Raw genomic sequence first — 21,624 nt, forward strand, 5'->3', positions numbered from 1 at the left:
CTTCAACTATTACAACCCTTGTCGACTACTCCGACGATGAGGACCCGACATCACCTCAGGGACATTTGCTCAAGAGGAAGATCACCCAAATCCTCAAATAGGCACACCATCTATTTTGCCATCGTTCCCCCTACTTATCACACTAATCAACCTCCTCCTCCACCATATGCCACCATTGAACCATACACCCCATCATCATCACCCTCACCTTCTAAAATCCCTAATCTTTCACCGTTCTTTTCTGCCACTAAACCCTTCACCCCATCGCCATCACCCCCACCCCTGAAAACCATAACCCTTCGTCCTTCCCTATTTCACCCACTAAAACCTCTAATGTGTCTCATAATTGTCCTACCATAACAATTTCTCAACCATCTTTCTCCCAGCCCATGTCTTTGTCACCATCTCACCCTCCTTCCACTTCAAATAATGATGTTTTGCTGAATTACTTTTATCGGATTTCTCCTAACAGACCCCAGAAAACACATTGCTGTTAAAAGTGTGGGGCCTCGCACTCCGTTCACTCATAGCCAAAGGAAGGCCGAAGTAGAGGAGGCTATTGAATCCAATCGCAAACGTCCACGGAGTTGGGGTAAGTCTACACTAAATCCTGCCTCTCCTCCTATTGCCCTTGGTTTGACTTCTGATGAGTTTCTTGAGTATATGCATTCTGAACCCACCACCTCTAGTATTAAGCCAAACAGAAGTTTAGAAAAAAATTTTGCTATGGGGAAGGAGTTATATTTTTGGTCTAAGGTTGTTCGTAGAGGAAGGGTCATTGATCCGGAGGTCAGGGATTTGCCTATGGTTCAACAGTTGATTAGGCGTTTGAATTTTCAGGGTTTGGGACATCTCTTTGTGGATAATTCTTTAGTTGTTCATGAGTCTGAAATTGTTGAGTTCTATGCAAATCTAGTAGTCTTGGAGAATAATGTGGTTTATTCTAGAGTTCATGGGGTTGAGATTTTTTTAATTCTAATCGATTAGGGGAAATCTTGCAAATTCCTATAGTTGGGCTTACTGAATATGTTTGGACTAAGGATGAAAATTGTATACTCATATCCAAGTTCACACAATGGAGGTAACTGTCAGACTTAAGAAAGTAATGAAAGGTGAAATGGAACCTTTTCATAAGTTGTTATTTGAAGTGGTGCATAAGGCAATCATTCCACGAGGGGAGAGAAGGCATAAAGCCTTATTTAGGGATATGGGGTTGGGAAATGCTCTTGATCAGGATGAACACATAAACTGGTTGGTCCCTATAATTTATCATATGGTTAGGGTGGTTGATCCTAAACATGATCCTCACCAATTGACCTATGAGAACCTACTCACTCTAGTATTTTATGCCTTCAATGTGCCTCTAGGTGAAGGGCGACGGGCCACAAAAAAGGATATTATTGATAAAACCACCATCATTTAGTGTGATTTCCTGCTCGTTGTCAATCTTGCTCCTATACCTGGTCCAAGGGTAGCTGGTTCAGTTGCCAGTTAATGGCTTCTCTCAATGTTGCTCGAGACCAGAACAATGATCTATAAGCTGAGGTGAACACTCTGAGGGTTAATCTTGCTGGTGCATGAGGGGAAGTGGTTTCACTAAAGGATCAACTGATTAGACGGCAATAGGAAAACAATGCTCGAGTGGACAAGCTTCTTCTTCTTATTGCTACCTCTCCTTCCTCATGTGCTCTTCCTCCATAGACTACATAGCCTGTTCTTTGACTCTCTCTTAGTTGGATTTTGAAAACTATATATTTTTTATTCTTCTTTGTAAAGACTATGTTGGTTCCCTTCTGGGCTTAAATGTTGTGCTATCTTGCTTTTGTGTTTGGATTTGCTGCTTTGCGTTTTTTTTGTTATCTTCTATTGTTTGGATGGCTAATATCCTCAGATTGTGAGTACTTTGTGATTCCTCAAATAGGTGATAGTGTTGTCATTTAAGGCTCTGAGTCAGCATACTCATATTATTCTATACCTCATTCACTTGCTCTTCATTTTGTGATGTCAAAAGGGGAAAGTTGATTTTTGTTGATTTTGTATTAAATATATGTACAGGTGCAGAAGGTATAAGGTTTGTCATCATCAAAAAAAAGAATTTGTTGACAACATTCAATTAGGTTTTGATAATGACAATTGAGAACTAGATTATGAGAACGAGGTTCACTTGTTGGACGGTGCAGTAGGCAGATGTGAGAAACTGGACAAAATCCTTATACAAGTCAAAGATGCAGAAATAAAGAAAGACAACACAATAAGACTCCTATAAGGAAAAATAATAAAACTAAAATTGTATTTTTCTTGTATGACTCAACTAGGTCTTCAAAAACCAATGCTATAAAAAGAAAAGGTCGCACAAAGGATTAATGGGCTTTTTGCAAATCTGATATTGAATTTCTTAATGCAAAAGGAAAGACAATAGTTCAAGAGAAAAATATCGAAGAACGAAGAACTAGAGTTAGGTTTTCTTTCTGAATGTTAATTCATGTGTTTGAAATCTACTTTAAAATATTATTGAGTTATAATTTTCTAAGGTAAAAAGTGAGGCTTGTAACAAGCTAAGAAGTGGATTTGACTTCTTGGTGAGTTTGAGTTGTGATTATAGTTAATCGTTAGAGTTCAGGTACATAAATTAGTTCCTTAATTATTGAGTTGTAATTTAAAATCGTTCTTTGAAAGTTGGTAAAATTTGGTGAAAATCCTATGAGGTGTAGGTTATGGTATTTCTTTCTTTGAGCAAAGAGATTTTTCACAATAAATTATGTGTCTTGTCTTTACTGTTTACATTCGTATTACTAGTATAAGAAGCTGATTCTTGAAATTGTTAGGTAGTATAGGTTTCTTGAGATAGTGTATCAATGTATCAATAGTATTACAGAGGATTAATTAAATTCAATCCTATATGATATCAAAATAGTATCAATATACCGACGGAGTATCACAGAGGATTAATTCATAGTTGTGATACTGACATCATGTTGACGTCATGCGCAAAATAAGAAAAGAGCAAGTGGGATAGGCGCGTAAATAGTTTGGGTCATGGATCCATTAAGGGTAAATAGTTTGTGTTGAGTTCAATTTGGATAAATAGTTTTACTAATGAGTCTAATTTATGTAGTTTTTCCATTTTTTTAACCTAATCATATTAAATTATGGATTAGGATGGGCTGGAACCAAGCCCATATTAACAGCCCTAATACTTGGATGTATAAAATTTACTATTAAATTAATTTAATATTATACTTCAATAAAATATTTTTAAAAAATATATAGTGATTGATGATGGCAATGGCTAACGACGATAGTTATGATTATGGATGTCGATTTAGAATGATGTTGGCTAATGATTGAGTTTGGGCGACAGCTAGTAGTGATGGTGGTCGGCGGTAGAGATTGATGGTGGTAGTTGGTGGTGACGGTTGATAATTGTGATGAATGATGGTGATTACTAATGGTGATGGTGACTGACGATATATATATATAACGTGGTGACTAATTGTGATGATTGGTGACCATTGTGCTAATGGTGATTAATGATGATGATTATAAAAAATGGCTAGTGGTATAATGACAACCAATTATGGTAATTGACAATTGGCATAATACATAAATTGGACCTTTAACTTGGCTTCACATTATAATTTTGATCTTAAATTTTGACAGTGCATAAGTAGGCACTATAACTATCCAACATTTAAACAAAAAAATATTTTATTCCTACTTGGCAAAATACGTGATAGACACTCAATTCAAGCACGTCAGGAGTACATTTTGAGGCCCGCAACGGTAAAATAAAGCTGAAATAATGATAATTATACCCTTAATGAATCCCTTTTATATATATCTCTATTTTTCAAATTAAAATCTCATTTTCCCTCTTCTTTCTAATTCTAGTATTCAAGGTTTTTTCCTCTCTTTTTGCATGATTTCGGCTCCTTTTTAATGCAAATGGAGTGAATTTACAGTGATGGTGAAATTGAAGATTTCAAAAAAATTCTATAATTTATCAAAAATAAATTTGCAAAAGAGCAAAATTAAACATATCTTGACTAAATTGAAGAAGAAGAAAAGGTAAACATCCAAGTATATGAACTTTTAGCACAAATCTTGAATAAATTTTGCAGAAATTCGCGAAGAAATTAAGGTTAGGGCTCGCGATTTCAAAGAGAACTGAGTGACGTTTGTTTTGCCTTTTGTTTTCCTATCTTTTACCCCTTCATCCTATTTTATTTGGTACCATTTGACTTGACACGGTATTTAAGAAAAAAAATTGAAACTTAAAGTTTAAAATAATTTATGGATATTTATATGGTTGTAAATCATTCTCATTAAAATGGAAAGGAGGGAGTACTATTTTTGTAAAAAAAATTAAAAAGATATATTAATGATGTATATTAAAATTTTGTTTCAGTTCTTAACTATTCAAATTCATTAAGTAATTGAAAAATAAAAATAAAAACAAATACACTTAATATGATTAAGATTTAAACGATATTAAGATATAAACATATAAAATAAATAAACTTAACAATTGAGATTTAAAATAAAAAAAAGGGCAGTCCGGTGCACTAAAGCTCCCGCTATGCGCGGGGTCCGGGGAAGGGTCTGACCACAAGGGTCTATTGTACGCAGTCTTGCCTTACATTTCTGCCAGAGGCTGTTTCCAAGGCTTGAACCCGTGACTTCCTGGTCACATATTAATATTAATATTAAAATATATTTTTAAGTTCAAATAAATAAGACCGTGGTAACTTATTGATTTGGTTTATAATGTGTGTTCGAAGCTTCCTTACGAAGGTTTACCAAAGACATGACAAGTAGATAACTACATTTCCAGCTCAGATCATTCACTTATTGCTCATTCTACTGCTTTGGTATTTTTTGACAGCTACATAGTACTATTCCCTCGTTTTGATTTATGTAATATTATTTAATTGAATTTAAAATTTAAGAATAAAAGAAATTGAAATTTAAAATTTAAAATAAGACATAAATATTTATGTAACTAAAATAAAATGACAAGTCTAAAATCAAATCGTTACTAAATATAAAAAAATATTATTCTTTTTGGTATCATATAAAAATCCTTCTATTTGCATGCATGTTCTTTTGATTATAATCCATTTGTTTTTAACTCAAATGTGCAAATTATATGTATAATATTTTTTACTGTTGATGATAATATAATGTAATATCCTCCACTTTCTGTCTTCTTTCTTCATTCCATTTGATTTTTGCATCAAAAGCTTGAAGGGATCTTTTTTAATTTCATAAACCTGTGGGCCTATAAAGAAGCAGAATAAAGAAATCTTTGTTTGTCCAAAAGGAAGTTGGTCCCCTTTTAGTTTTCTTTCTTGTTACTGTTATTTTAGCTAAATGATACGTACTCTAAAATACACAAGTCTGCTATTTAATAATAACAAAAGAAGGACAGTTCAATACACAAAATATTCTGCGTTCACTTAGGATTTGGAGAAGGACCTCGCCCTAAGAAATGTAACGTAGACAGCCTATACTATTTCTTTAATCGATTGATTTGAAGAAAGGTATCAGAATCTAGTTGTAAAAAGAGGTAAGAATATAAAAACACCAAGCCAATGGGGTTGTGGGACGATATATGTATATATATGGTCGTAATATACTTAAAGAGGACTATATATCAAGTTAGAATAAAGTGGCAAAGTGCTTTCCTTTGCAACTTGCAAGAGGTTATGCTTTAAGAAAGGAGTGGGGCAGTATAGTATTTACTGAAAAAGTTTCTATGAATGGTAATATTACTCATCTTTGACAAATATTCTTCGTCTCTCATATGAGAGGGGTGGCATAGTAATCAATAAATTACGTAGAGCAAAAATCAAGGAAGAATAAAGTTTGAATTTCAATAGAGATTAAAAACACCGCATAAGTAATTTTTGTTGGGGGAGGAAGCACCACAACTAAAGTTTGATATAATGATAAATAATAAAAATAAATTGGACACGAGAATTTTACGTGGAAACCCTCAAACAAATAGAGGGGAAAAAACACAGGGTAGAAGAATTTTTACTATTATGATATGGAGTACACCCTCTCAAATACAAGGAGAAAACAACAATTAACATTTCTCTTTTGTAAAAGGAACAACTCACTAAAGAGGACACTCAAGACTATAATATTTATTTTGGTGTATAACTCTCTTTGTGTTTTACTCCCTCTCTCTCTGAATTGTGGATGCTATCATGTTAGAAATAATGAACTTATATTTATAGAGTCATAAACCTTTTCCTATAAGAAAAATGACTAACCAAATATATGAAAACTTTGTGTTTTCCTTTTAGGAAAAGGAAAACCCAATTATACTAGGACCTTTCTTTTCCTTTACTTTTCCTTTCCTTTTCCTTTTTCTTCCTACTTTTTTTGTCTACTTTTTCCTTCTTTGAATTGGACTTTACTTATCAGCCTTTGTTGACTTTTCTTTCATTCTCCCACTTGAAAATTTAATTGAGAATCAATTAAGTTTTCACACCATCCTTTCTACCCAATTACTACAATGTTACGTTTCTGCTAGGCCAATAGAAGATCGACACCATTTAAACTTATTACTGTTGATCGACTTTGTAAACATATCTGCTAGGTTGTCATTAGTATGAATTTTCTGGATATCCACACTACCTTCTTCCACCTTCTCATGGACAAAGTGATACTGAACTCGTATGTGCTTTGTCTTGGAATGAAATGCCGAATTCTTTGCAAGATGCAAAGCGCTCTGACTGTCATAAAACAGAGCAACCTTCTCTTGTTTGTGTCCAGCTCCTTCAGTAGCATCTGCATCCATATTGCCTCTTTGCTAGCTTGTGTAGCTGTTACATATTCTACTTCCGTCATAGATGTAGCCACGATAGATTGCAGTTTTGAAATCCAGCTTATAGCTCCTCTAGCAAGAGTAAACACATAATCTGTGGTGGACTTACTTTTATCAAGATCACCTGCATAATCTGAATCAACATAACTTTTAATAGTAAAGTCTGATCCTTCATAACACATTCCAACATCTGAGGTACACTTGATATATCTCAGGATCCTCTTAACAGTATTCTAATGCTCTCTACCAGGATTAGCCATGTATCGACTAACCACTCCCACTGCTTGTGCAATGTCAGGTCTTGTACATACCATAGCGAACATTAAACTTCCCACTGATGATGTATACATACTCAAGACATCTCTATTCTCTCTACTTCATTGCTAGGACTCATACTTGAGGATAACTTGAAATTAATAGGAAGTGAGGTAGAAATTGACTTACAGTCTTGCATCTTGAAGCGTCTCAAGATTTTTTTCAAGTAGTTCTTTTGAAAAAGCTAAATCTTCCTATTATTTCTATCTCGGTGAATTTGCATCCCTAGAATCTTATTTGCTGGTCCCAAGTCCTTTATTTCAAATTTTCTAGTCAACTGTGCCTTTAAATTTGTAAGACGATCTTTGTTGGGGCCTGCTACCAACATGTCATCAACATACAACAACAAAATAACAAAATCTTCATCATCAAATCTCTTGTAATAAACACAAGGATCTGAACTATGTCTGTTTTATCCAATGCTTATAATGAAGGAATCAAATCTCTTATACGAACATCTCAGCGCCTGTTTGAGACTATATGGAGATTTGTTCAACCTGCAAACCAAGTTATCTTTTCCATATTCTTCAAAACCTTCTGGTTAGAGCATGTAAATTTCTTCTTCAAGCTCTTCATGAAGAAATGCAGTTTTAACATCTAACTGCTCCAAGTATAAGTCAAATGTAGCACACATCATCGGGACCACTCGAATTGTTGTGAGTCGGACCACCGGAGAAAATATCTCATTAAAGTCTATACCTTATTTCTAAGAGAATCCTTTCACCACCAATCTTGCACGATACTTCTCCACTTGATGATTATCATTGCGTTTGATCTTGTAAACCCATTTATTTCCAATGGTCTTCCTTCCTTATGGTAATTGAACAAGATTCCATATTTAATTTTTATGATGAGCTTGAAGGATATGGGGGCCTGGGATAGTAGTGGGGATGCGAACGATATGTGGGATAGGACAGCTAGTTATATTAGGGTTGTAGAAAAGGAAGTGTTAGGAGTCTCGATAGGTAGTCGTAGTCGGCATCGAGGGGACTGGTGGTGGAATGGAGAAGTGCAAGGGAAAGTGGAAGCAAAGAAGGTGGCGTATGCTAAGTTGATAGAGAGCAAGGATGAGGTGGAGAAGTGGACGAATGGAGAACTGTATAAGATAGCGAGGAAGGAGGCAAAGTCGGCGGTTGCAACGGCAAAAATAGCAGCTTTTGAACGTCTCTATGCTGAACTGGAAGAGAAAGGTGGGGACAGAAAATTATTCAGGCTAGCCAGGGCCCGGGAGAGAAGGGCACGCTATGTGAATCAAGTAAAGTGCATTAAAGACGAAGACGGAAAAGTATTGGTAGAGGAGACCCTTATCAAACAAAGATGGCAGTCATACTTCCATAAACTTTTGAATGATAAAGGGGACAGAGAAATTGTGTTGGGAGATTTGGAACATACAGGAAGGAGTCACGATTTTGGGGGTTGTAGGAGTATTACGGTCGATGAGGTTAAGGATGATGTTCGTAGGATGCGCTGGGGAAGAGCGACCGGACCTGACGAGATCCCTGGAGAATTTTAGAAGAGTGCGGGCTCGGTAGGTTTGGAATGGCTGACTAGGTTATTTAATGTCATCTTTACGACGGCAACGATGCCCGTAGAATAGAGATCGAGCATCATGATCCCGCTTTACAAAAATAAAGGGGATAGCTAGAGCTGTGACAACTATAGAGGTATTAAGCTTCTAAGCCATACTATGAAAGTGTGGAAAAGAGTAGTAGAGATGAGGGTGAGGAGAGGCGTGTCTATTTCAGAGAACCAGTTCGGATTTATGCCGGGACGCTCAACTACAGAAGCCATCCACCTTATGAGGAGACTAATGGAGCAATATAGGGAGAGGAAGAGAGACTTGCATATGGTGTTCATAGACTTGGAAAAGGCTTACGATAAAGTCCCACGAGAGATACTATGGAGATGTTTGGAGGCTAAAAGTGTACCTGTAGCGTACATAAGGGTGATCAAGGACATGTACGAGGGTGCCAAAACCAGGGTAAGGACAGTAGGAGGGGCCTCAGAACACTTCCCAGTTATGATGGGGTTGCATCAAGGATCAGCTCTTAGCCCGTTCCTATTTGCCTTGGTGATGGATAGATTGACGCGACAAATTCAAGGTGAGGTTCCATAGTCCTCATCGATGAGACTCGTAGCGGAGTTAACGCTAAGCTGGAAGATTGGAGACGCACCTTGGAGTCTAAGGGGTTTAAGTTGAGTAGGTCCAAGACAGAGTACCTAGAGTGCAAGTTCAGTGAGACACCTCAAGAGGTTGGTGCGGAAGTTAGGCTCGGGGAACAAGCCATCTAAAAGAGAAGTAGTTTTAAGTACCTTGGTTCTATCATGCAAGACAGCGGAGAGATCGACGAGGATGTCACACACCGTATTGGGGCAGGATGGATTAAATGGAGGCTCGCCTCCGGTGTGTTATGTGACAAGAAGGTGCCACCACAACTTAAGGGCAAGTTCTACAAAGTGATCGTTAGACCAGCTATGTTATATGGGGCGGAGTGTTGGCCAGTTAAGGTCTCCCACGTGCAAAAAATGAAGGTTGCCGAGATGAGAATGTTGAGATGGATGTGTGGGCATACCAGGAGTGACAAGATTAGAAATGAGGCTATTCGAGAAAAGGTAGGAGTGGCCTCGGTGGAAGACAAGATGCGAGAAACGCGACTGAGATGGTTTGGACATGTGAAGAGGAGAGTCCCAGATGCACCAGTGCGGAGATGTGAGAGGCTGGCCATGGATGGTTTCAGGAGAGGTAGGGGTAGGCCGAAGAAATATTAGGGAGAGGTGATCAGACAGGACATGGCACATTTACGACTTACCGAGGACATGACCCTAGATAGGAGGGTGTGGAGGACACACATTAGGGTAGAAGGCTAGTACATAATAGTTTTATTCTCCCTTATTCGTAGACGTATTAACGCACTGTGATTTCTTGTACTCTGATGTATGTTATTTATGGTATTTATGTTATTATCCAATAATAATATCTACTGTTTTTGTGCTTTGATTATACTATTGTTTGGACCGTATTTTTCATCTACTTATTTACTCTAATATTATTGTCTGACCTTTTTCTATGCTTTTATTGAGCCGGGGGTCTTTCGGAAACAGCCGTCCTACATCGGTAGGAGTCAGGTCTGCGTACACTCTACCCTCCCCAGACCCCACGATGTGGGATTTCACTGGGTTGTTGTTGTTGTTGTATTATTGCCATCCACAGAGATGATTCTTGGCCTTTTATAACCTCGTGAAAGGTTGAAGGCTCTACATCTTCTGTTAATAGACAGTATGCAATATTGCTCTCCATAGAATAATCTGAGTGTCAAGCTGATTCTCTTTTTTCCCTAGTTGACCATCAAACTTGTGGAGTTTCATTCTCAGCTTGCTCTTGTTGTTCGTGCTCTGGTGCTGCTTCATAAGAAACTGAAACTTCTTTTATTTCTTCACCTTCAACTGTAGTAGTCTCTGATTTTTCTTTTGAAGTGATATATTCTTTTGCTTGTATCTTGTTTTCAACAAACACAACATCCCTGCTGATTACCACCTTGCGGGCAGTGGGATGCCACAAGCGATATCCCTTGACTCCATCAACATACCCTAAGAAAATGCATTCCTTGGATTTTAGATCCAACTTTGATTTTTCTTAGGTATTGTACATAACATAAGCAGGAGTTCCAAATATATATAAGCGAGAATAATCAGCTAATTTTCCTGTCCACATCTCCATTGGCATTTTCATATCAATTGTGATTGATGGTGACCAATTGATCACATAACAGGCGGTGTTGACTGCTTCTGCCCAAAATGGTTTTTCCAACCCTGCAGTTGCAAACATAGCTCTTGTCCGTTCTAACAAGGTTCTATTCATCCGCTCTACTACTCCATTTTGTTGTGGAGTATATGCCACTGTAAACTGCCTTTTAATACCTTCTTATTTACAGAAGTTATCAAATTCATCACTAGTGTATTCTCCTCTATTATCTGTCCTTAAACACTTGATCTTTTTCTCAGATTTAAGTTCCACCCGCGCTTTGAACTGTTTGAAAACTAGAAAAACATCTCCCTTTCTCTTGATTGGATATACCCAACTTCTTTTGGAGAAATTGTCAATAAATGACATAAAATATTTCGCTCCTCTTAGGAACTCCACCGGTGCTTGCCATACATCAGAGTGGACCAAATCTAGTATTTCCTTGCTCTTAGCAGAGAAACTGCTAAACTTTAGTTTATTTTGCTTACTGGTAACACAATGCTCATAAAAGGGTAGTGAAACCTTTTTGAGCCCTAGAAGAAGCTTTTGCTCAGCAAGAATCTTCGAACCTCTTTCCGATATATGACCAAGTTTACAATGCCATATCATCGTTGATTTTTTAAATGAACTTGCTGACGCGGTTGATGCTTCTCCTTCTTGGTATGTTTTATTTTAAGCACATATAGATTTGCAACAAGTTTTTCTGTTTTCATTACTACAAGTGCTCCTTTTAATATTCTCATGACTCCACCATGAGTCTTATACGAACATCCATTATCATCTGGTTGTCCTAAAGACAATAGATTCTTCTTCAAGTCTTTTACATGTCGTACCTCCTGGATGGTGCGATTGTGCCATCATACTTATTTATGTTGATGGACCCAATACCAATAACATCCAAAGCATGATCGTCTTCCATGAACACAGACCCTCTTGAGATAGAATTATATTGATGGAACCATTCTCTTCGGGAAGTCATGTATCATGTTGCTCCTGTGTACATGATCCAGACATCAGTGAAACATTTTCTGCCTTCATTATTTGATATTGCTTCACTACATAAAATATCGCCATCATCTGAGGTACATGTAATATTTTCTTGAGCATTTGATGGCTCAGGGTGTTCACTCTTCTTTTTGAACCGACAATCTTTCTTGAAGTGCCCTTTCTTGCCACAGTTATAGCACTTGATATTCTTCTTACTTTTTGATTGAGATCTACCATGATTGTGACTCTCACTAGGGTCACGTTCCATTGGTCTTCCTCTCACCATCATCAAAGCTTCAGCTTGCTGCGAACTTGCTTGTCTATCTTCCTTATTTTTGCATAGATTTTCTTCTTCTAAGACAGCGACTGTAATTTCATCAAAAACTAGACTGTCTGTATTGTTCGTCAGGTTGATAATAAGTTGATCATATGATTCAGGCAGGCTTTGAAATAGAAGCTCCGCACGTTCAGTCCCTTCTATTTTGCAACCCATTGTTGTAAGTTACGAAAATAGAATATTCAAAGTATTGATGTGTTCAGTAACTGACATGGACTCTACTATTCAAAGAGTATACAATCTTTTTTTAAGAAGATTTTAGTATGCAAAGACTTGGCCTCATACAATCCTGTAAGAGTATCACATACTTCCTTTGCCGTCCATTTTTCAACCATACTAGACAACACTTGATCAGCTAGTACCAAGTGTAGATTGGCAACTGCGTTGCTGTCTATGTCGTTCCACTTGCTATCATCAGTAAAATCTGTGGGCTTGCCTTCAATTGCAGCTAAGCAATTGTCTTTTCTCAATATCATTTTTATTTTCATTCACAATGAAAAATTAGTCCCATTAAATTTTTCAATGTCAAACTTTGTTGTACTCAGCATTATTATTTGCTTCACACCCTACTAGATCATTTTTGAATATTTTTTCGAACAGTCGTGACAAACTGTATCGTCATCAAAATTTACTATTCATGTGAATAGTACTTTTCATCAAAACAGATAGAATAACCGAGGGCTCTGATACCATTGTTGGAGGGAGGAAACACCACAACTAAAGTTTGATATGATGATAAATAATGAAAATAAATTGAACATGAGAATTTTACGTGGAAACCGTCAAACAAATAGAGGGAAAAAACCATGGGGTAGAAGGATTTTTACTATTATGATTTGGAGTACACCTCTCTCAAATACAAGGAGAAAACAACAATTAACATTTCTCTCTTGTAAAAAGAACAACTCACTAAAGAGAACACTCAAAACTACAATATTTATCTTGGTGTATAACTCTCTTTGTGTTTTTACTCTCTGTCTCTCTCTGAATTGTGGATGCTATCATGGAACTTATATTTATAGAGTCATAAACTTTTTTCTATAAGAAAAAACAGAAATGCAAGGCAAAACTGCGTACAATAGACCTTTGTGGTCAGGCCCTTCCCCGGATCCCGCGCATAGCGGAAGCTTTAGTGCACCGAACTGCCCTTTGTGTTTTCCTTTTAGAAAAAGGAAAACTCAATTATACTAAGACCTTTCTTTTTCTTTCCTTTTCCTTTTTCTACCTACTTTTTTTGTGTACTTTTTTCTTCTTTGAATTGGACTTTACTTAGTAGCCTTTGTTGACTTTTATTTCTTCTGGTAGAGTTATTCGGCATTTGTATTGATGAAAGCCGAAAGACAGTAGATATTTAATGAAATAGTGGAAGTACGCGCAAATTAATTGACACCATCATTATAAAAATAAAAATAAAATGTTCTTTTGCTTTATGGGGTGGGGGGCCTATATATAGTTTGCACTATGGTTTTATTGATACTTCCAACAGCAAATTATGACTGTAATGCCACCAAAATGGAAAACACCAATAGAAAAAGTGGCTTAATTATGAGGTAGAAGAGAACAAGAAATTAACAGTAACAGCACAACAGAACAAGGAAATCAACTTTTCATTTGACCCCTTATGATTTGCAAGTTGTTGAAAAATCATTTGATGAAAAGAACAAATTTGAATAATCATTTAATCACAACAAGGTGCTGGTGGCTGTTTTGGTTTGGTTTGGTGGTAGACAAAATAGTAGAACTTCTTTAAAGTAGTGTTTTCCTATCCTTAACTATTGCTAAAGCTCCTCTTTTGTTGTCTCTAATCATTATGTCTTAACTTATACATTTTCAATTTCACTAAAGATAGATTCAAAATTTGAAATTTACGAGTCTTATAATAATCACAAATTAATATACAATAATAATTGAGTTCACCGTCACATATTTGAAAGGTTCATCCGGATCTCTTCCAGGATCAACCCACTAAACATATATATATTTCATGAAAGTCTAGATAAAAATACAAAGACTATGGTCTATGTAAAAGTTACTAGACTAACCATTATTTAAGCGTCTCAAATATAGAAATCAAGTTGTCAGTAGTGTTCATGGCTGGATTCAGCGCACCTCAATTACTTTACTAGATATCCGCTACCTCCTTTTATAATGGGATACTAACTATGTCACTAAAACTTAGGATGAGGAGAATTTGGTACCACGGAATACTAAAGTCATTTTTCAGGAAAATATTTTTCGTGAAGAAGTTATTTTCTAATGTTCGGTTACCAATCATATATGAGCAGAAGTCCTTTTCCGTACGATTATCTTGTGTCTGATACAAGGGATAATCGTGAACCAGCCCCAAATTGTGAATTAGCCCTTAGTGTTAAATTTTCTTCGATCTTGGTCAGGTCTGCTTGTGCATCAAAGAGGTGCAAAATGAACTAGAATAATGAATTCAAGGTGTATTGAATTCACCTTTATTATAACAATGAGGAAAAGAACAAAATGAAATGAATGATGAATGAGAGGATACAAATGCAAGTTGTAATACTGCTCTTCTACAGAGATAAAAACAAGAAATACAAACTAAAACTAACACAATTTTCTTCAAGAATTTAAATTACTTGACTTATTACTAACCATCTTGAATTACCAGTAATATTAACATGAAACAGTCCTCAACCTTCTCACTGAACCTTGTACAACTCGGACAGCTTGCTTGCTGAACTCTACGAATCATCGCAGCAACTGCATAATCAGCTTAATCTAACAATATACTTTAATCAAACCTCTAACACACTCGAAAAGAGGGTACACGGTTGATCACATAGTATTGTACCGACCAAACTGATGTCCCTGCAGAATAACACTATGCATTCCATGTTCATGCAGCTTTGGTCCATATGTTTTGAATCCTATATCTGCATCTTGACTTGGAAAATTGTACTCACATAAGGCTTTTGGTGGAGACAGAACAGATTTATCAGGGGAATTGGAAGATGTATGATTCTCTTCTGTAAGATTGACAGTAGTAATGTCATGTATACTTGATCTTCTCTTATCTTTACCCCCAGAAATCTGCCTGATAAAGTACTTCTGAGCATGACTCGCTACTTGTGTTGGAGTTCTTGTAGTCACAAAATTGCGTGAGATATTTCTCCAATCACCTTTTCCATACTTTTTCAGCCCCAACAGAAATTGCCTGACCAAAAGTAGAAAACAATTTCAAAATTTACAGGAAACAGAATTCCAAAGTTACATTATTAATATTTGAAACAGTACTCACCTGTGCTCTTCCTCAGTCCATGGTACTCCCTTTTTCCTTTCGTATTCAGAAGATCGATTTGATGTGTTTCTTTTGACAGATGGAGCATAGAATCGCTTGTTGAAATCGTGGAATACGCCTTCTTCCAATGTGAATGAATTACTACTAGTACTTGTAGTGTAGCCAGGTACTGGTATTAATCCAGCTTCTATATCAGTAATATCTTCTACCAATTCTCTATATTGTTTGATCACATCGTTCACCGTCTTACCAGGGATCATTGCTGCTACATTATACCATCTATCAGGAGTCTCTTTATCAAACAACGCGAGCGCGTCCTCAAACATCTTGTTCTCTTCACTACTCCATTTTGTTTCCTTGTTTTCCTCAAATAACCAATTTGAGTTTCTATAATATGTTGCTTCAGGAGGAGGAAAAAGAAATCCCATTTCCCTGCTCATGTTTTCTTGTTCATTTACAAATTACAAGTTTACCTAGAGGAGAAGTGGCAGCCTAGCTAGTTGTGTTTTCTTGGTAAAATAAAAGAAAATAACAAGTGAGGTTTGTTTTTTATGGCATCAAAAAGCAATTGAGGGGAGTCTGAATAAGACTTTTTGGAAAATAGTATAAGGTGAGGAATCTATAAATTATGACCACCAAACTTTCCAAAACCCAAGGAAAATTGAAGGGGAAAAAAAAGAGTAGATCTTGCAAGTGAAATGTTAAGCATTTGAGGTCTAGTTTACAAAGTATAAGAGAAGCTACTAATAGAAAAAGAAGGAAATAGAGTTACTATTATATAGAAACTGGGGCATACAAATGAAGCCCTTAGAGGAGAAAGGACAAACTTGGAGAAAATAGATATTGACTATTTGCTCCCTCTGTTTGAGGTCATGTTTCAGAAATGTATGTGATTGAGTAAATAGCTTTATGCATAATGGAACAGATCGACTTGAAAAATGGAACGATTTGTACAAATTATATGTTTTGTTACTATTTTGTAAAAATCGTCAGGTATGATTATGTTAGATACATGTAACTCGATTGGTGAAATTGTATCTCTTCCAAAAAACATGTTTTTTTTACCAATGCACAAAGAAAATATTATGTTGCGAATGAACAAGATTTGAGAAATTGTTCCTACGTAAAAGGATTACTTTCTTTTTTCTTAATATTCCATCCGTTTCAATTTGTTTGACTTGTATGATTCTTTCCTTTTTTTAAGTAACTTTTTAAATTTTGATTTCGACGTGACACATTTAAGACTATAAAATTAAAAAATATTTGACATATTTAATAGATTTTTAATTATAGACCACAAAATTTGAAATGTAAAAATCGAAAAGTGTGTCATAGAAACAAAAAGTATATAATGAACGACCTTAAAGAAATGCATCTACATTTGCTAGCATTTTGCTTCTTCTATTTTATCTTAATAGTATATATGTTATTATTTGATTAGGCATTACAGTTAAGAAATAAAGAACAAATTGTTGCCAACTCACCTCAAGTATTCTTAGAAAGGTGTTAGTGTTTCTTTTTGGACAATTTTTTTAAAAATGTCACAAGTATTATTCGTCACTTTTGTTTCATTTGATTTGATGTGACACACTATTTAAAAAATAATATTTTTATATTATTTATAAATAATTTAATTTTTAATTTTTTTAATAATATGATTTATTATAACACAAATACTTATAATTTTGAAAGATCATAAAATAATTTAATGTCTATCAAATAAACAAGAAAATCAAAAGATTTTTTGTTTTGTTTTTATTCAGTGTCCGATACTTGCATTGGAGTCTGACTATTCCGAATTCGCGCTATATAAAGCCTCATTCGTGGAGAAAAGTGCTTCTTGCCAAGAATTTTTCCATATTCAAAATTTAAACTCAAGACATCTGGTTAAAAGAAGAACAATTTTATTCATCGTTGGTGAAAGAAAATATTATGTTGGAGAGAGTAAAAAAAATAGTGTCCAGATGTCATTGGGCAATGTGGGAGGTTTTTTTTGGGGTGTGTAGAGATAGAGATCCTCAATCCTAACAACTAAGACAAAAAGGACAACCTGTCATTGCCCATAGAGCTGCCTATTAGGACACCAAAAAAAAAACATTCAGGACAGCATAGGCATTGAACCTGTTGTTCTTTCTCTTCTTTTCTTTTCTTTATAGGGTCAAGTTTTGGCTATTAGTTGGGGAAGTTAAATGGATGTATTGAGTTTAATTTGAGTGGGTTAAAATGAATTAAATTATTAGAGTATGTGTTGAAAAATATATATCAAGGACACAAATTTATATGAAGAAGAATAATAAGATGAAGGTTTGATAATATGAACAAAGAACATAAAATTGTAGGCTTGAAATACATGTAAAACGTTTTCCTAAAAACGACATTTGCTTCCTCTCCCCCACAAGATTGCTATGGAATTGTATGCAAATAATTTTAGTGGATATGACAAGCCTATGAATTTCTGTACTAAGTAAATAGTGGAGAAATCCTATTGAAAAGCAAGAACTTGAAAACTTGATCTTTTGGAGAAGAAAACATTTCTTTGAAGAATGTTGTAAAGAAAATGTTTTCTGTAAAAAGTTATTTGTAAGTCTGCAGTAATTGAATTTAAATAGAATTGGTGGTAACCAAAGAATGAAAAGACACAACTTTTTAATTTATAAGACATCAACTAAAGAATAAAAAGACACACTCTTTCATTTAAAAGACACCAACTAAAAAATAAAAAAATACACTCTTTCATTTAAAAGACACCAACTAAAAAATGAAAGAATAAACTCTTTCATTTAAAAAACTTATATTAATAATTTAATTTAAACAAAATTCCAACAAGTGTATTTTATTGCGATAAAGTTTTTCATAGGTTAACTTGGATTGCATGTCATTCAAATTTTTATAATGGATTGCATTGAGTGGGTCAATATAATTAATTTATAAGAATAACCTTAGAATTTGCCCCTAGGGCAGCTAGGAGGTCAAAATTTCAAGATCTTTCATTTTCAAAGTTATTAGGTATAATTTTTTAGTCAAAATGTACTGATTTAATAAAATGACTCACTAATAAGTTCAAATTTAAACCAATTAAATAAAGTAATTATAATTTCATTGACTAAGAAAATGTAAAAAAAAAAAAGAAGAAGGTATTCAAAAGCTTTTTAGGAATTTGTTTAAATTACTAATTAATTAAAAATAAATTTAAAAAAGAAAATTTTACCTTTTTGACTTCTTTTATCAACTTTTGCAGTTGATGAATTATTGATCCTTGTCAGGGGACAATTGTGACTGCGTTAGGAGATCCGTTATTTCTTAGTTATTGGCCATAATTATTGGGTGTCTCTCTCTCTCACACACAACACTTTCACATGAAGAAAATTTGTCCGAAAATAAATATTATTTCAACCAAAATTCTGTTAACTAAAAAATTAATTAATACAATATGTAGTTTATAAAATTTTTATTATAAATGTTTCTTGAAAATTTACACTATTAAACAACTAAAGTATAAGGGTATAGTTGGAAAAACATATTAATTTTTATCTTGTAAGGTGATATTTATTTCGAGAAAAGATATTTTTGCTAATGTAACACTTATTTTGATTGACAAATACGTTTAACGATCGTTTGGTAGATTATATAAGAATAATACTCAATAGAGTGTATTAGTAATGTTGAAATTAATAATGCTGAGATTAATTATGTTGAAATTATTTATTACTCACTATTTGATTTGGTTTATTAAAGACAGATCTATATTTAACCATATTTATTCATATCTTAATAATCTCTGTATTACTACCTCCGTTTCATATTAAATGGGCACTTTCAAATTTATACGGTGATTAAGAAAACATTAATACATTGAAAGGTTTTATCATTTTGCCCTTTGTTTTACCAATGCAATATACATAGAGTATAAAAATATCTAGTATTGAAAATTATTTACATTCAAAAGGTCATATTAATTGTAGGGGTAAAATAAATTTTTTTTAATTGATTCTATCTTGATTTAGTAAGAGATCAAGTAATATGGGATAACTATTTAATAAAATGTTCATCTAAAATGGGACGAAGGAAGTATTTGTTATGTATTAATAATACACTCTATATTAAAAATTAAATAAAATCATAACTTATATATGAAATGATCGCTAGTGTCAAGATGGTCCCATTGCAAAGTACTCTTTTAATTCTCTACCAATTAGAAGCAAGTCCAAATGAAGGTGAATTTAATAGTACGATGTAAAATATTTTCTATCATGATTATGTTATGATGAGATGATCATTGTCTTGAATTATTTGAAATCATACATTCTTTTTCGAAATGGTGTATGAATTATTCCTCATTTCCAGAGCGTATGATTTGATTCAAGTTTAAGTGATTGATATATACTCAAACCAATAACTTGTATTAATTACATAAAAATAATTTTACCATTGCTTTTAGAATTTTATTTGAAAAGAAAAAAAGTATTATTTTAAATTTTAAAGCTAATGATGATAGATAAAATAAAGGGATGATTATTGTTATACCTCAAAAAGAGAAATTATTTATCATTGGATATCTCATTACTTTCATACCCCAAAAAGGAGTTCGACGTCTTCTTGATACCATCGTATCATGAAGGGAAAAATATTATTCAATAATTTCTTGATATTATCATAGTATATATATAGTCTGACAGTATCATGAAGGTATCAAGATTTGAATAATACAACAGTGAAAAATGTTTAACTGTCATTGATACCTTCAGATTATATATATATTGTGTTGTTATCAAGGAGCAAAAAGCTACTAATCACTGAATAAACTATCAAATTATTTCTTGATACCATCAGAGTATATATGAGTGTATACATACTCTGATAATATCATGAAGAGAAAACATTGTTCAATTATTTCTTGATACCATCAGAATATATATATACTCTGACAGTATCATGAAGGTCGCGCAAAAAAGACATGGGCCTGATCACGCGAAGAAGGGGCAGAGCAGTATTGTAATTACTTTGGGTCTTTAGTCCAATCAAAAAAATAAACTGGGATAGATCCAGTTTAAGTAAATAGTTTACTCCCTTGATCTATTTTGTATAATTTTTTTCTAAAATAAATAAATAACTAATGAAATGTACGTAAAATGTACGAAATTGGAATTCAGGGAGAATAATTGGAAATAAATGTGATGTGTCAATATATATATGTTGATACCCTACTATTAAATAAAGGGTTTGCATTATATGAAAGGATTGCTTGATGTGGTCGGTAACATGATTGTATATAATTGGACTTGCTGAACCAAAAACAAAAAAATAAAAATAAAAAAAGAAGAAAAAAAAAACTACACATGCAAGAAGCAACCAAAAAAAAAACAAAGGAAAAATTACACCTAATAGATCAATGGTGAAACTATTTACCCAAATTAGATCCAATCCAAACTATTTATTCTTATGATCCAAAATATTTACTCTGATAGTATGAAACAGTTTCTTCTTGATACCATCAGATGGTATCAAGCAGTTTCACTGAATCACTGTCCTTCCCTTGTTCATCTTTGATGCCATCAAAGTATATTATACTTTGATGGTATCAAACAATTTATCAAACAGTTTCTTTTTGATACTTATACTCTGATGGTATCAAAAAAGAAGAGACAGTGTTTCAGCGAAACTGTTTGATACCATAAAAGTATATTATATACTCTCATGGTATCAAATGCGCGAAATAGTTAAAAATAAGGGGTATAAAAGAAATGAGGTATCCAATAATAAATAATTTTCTTTTTTGAGGTATAACAATAATTATCCCCAAAAAAACCTACAATAATCAAATGACATAAATTATAAGGGTAGTTGGGTTCATCTGTACCTATTAAATTGGCAGCATTCCAAAGTTAATTTCCTTCTAATTCTTTTTCAAATAAAGTACTCCATACATTCTTTTTCGTCTCACTAGTCTCTATGGTAATATAAATATAAAAAAATATTTAAAAAAATATTTAAAAAAACTATACAAAATGTACTTTTATATAAAAGATTTATACATATAACCCCCCGGCCCCTCACACCCACCCACCCAACCCACCCACCACACACACACACACTATATATATATATATATATATATATATATATATATATATAAT

The 21,624-nt window shown here is 34.1% G+C and overlaps 1 protein-coding gene across 1 annotated transcript; it reads right to left on the reverse strand.

Moving 5' to 3' along the window:
• Positions 1-14,709: 14,709 nt before the first annotated feature.
• On the reverse strand, positions 14,710-16,246 carry LOC129876450 (transcription factor DIVARICATA-like). Its single transcript, XM_055951898.1, has 2 exons — positions 15,491-16,246; positions 14,710-15,406 (listed from the first exon to the last, which is right to left on the reverse strand). Exons 1-2 carry the CDS (start codon positions 15,928-15,930, stop codon positions 15,028-15,030), a joined length of 819 nt encoding a protein of 272 aa, XP_055807873.1. The 5' UTR covers positions 15,931-16,246; the 3' UTR covers positions 14,710-15,027.
• Positions 16,247-21,624: the final 5,378 nt, after the last annotated feature.

The sequence above is a fragment of the Solanum dulcamara genome, chromosome 12 (genome assembly GCF_947179165.1).
Source record: "Solanum dulcamara chromosome 12, daSolDulc1.2, whole genome shotgun sequence".
NCBI lineage: Eukaryota > Viridiplantae > Streptophyta > Magnoliopsida > Solanales > Solanaceae > Solanum > Solanum dulcamara.

Excerpts from the sequence above, each read along its gene's own strand:
- LOC129876450 (XM_055951898.1), bottom strand. The coding sequence starts at position 15,930 with ATGAGCAGGGAAATGGGATTTCTTTTTCCTCCTCCTGAAGCAACATAT. Across the intron at positions 15,407-15,490 it reads TGGACTGAGGAAGAGCACAG|GCAATTTCTGTTGGGGCTGA; the intron begins GTGAGTACTGTT and ends ACTTTTGGTCAG.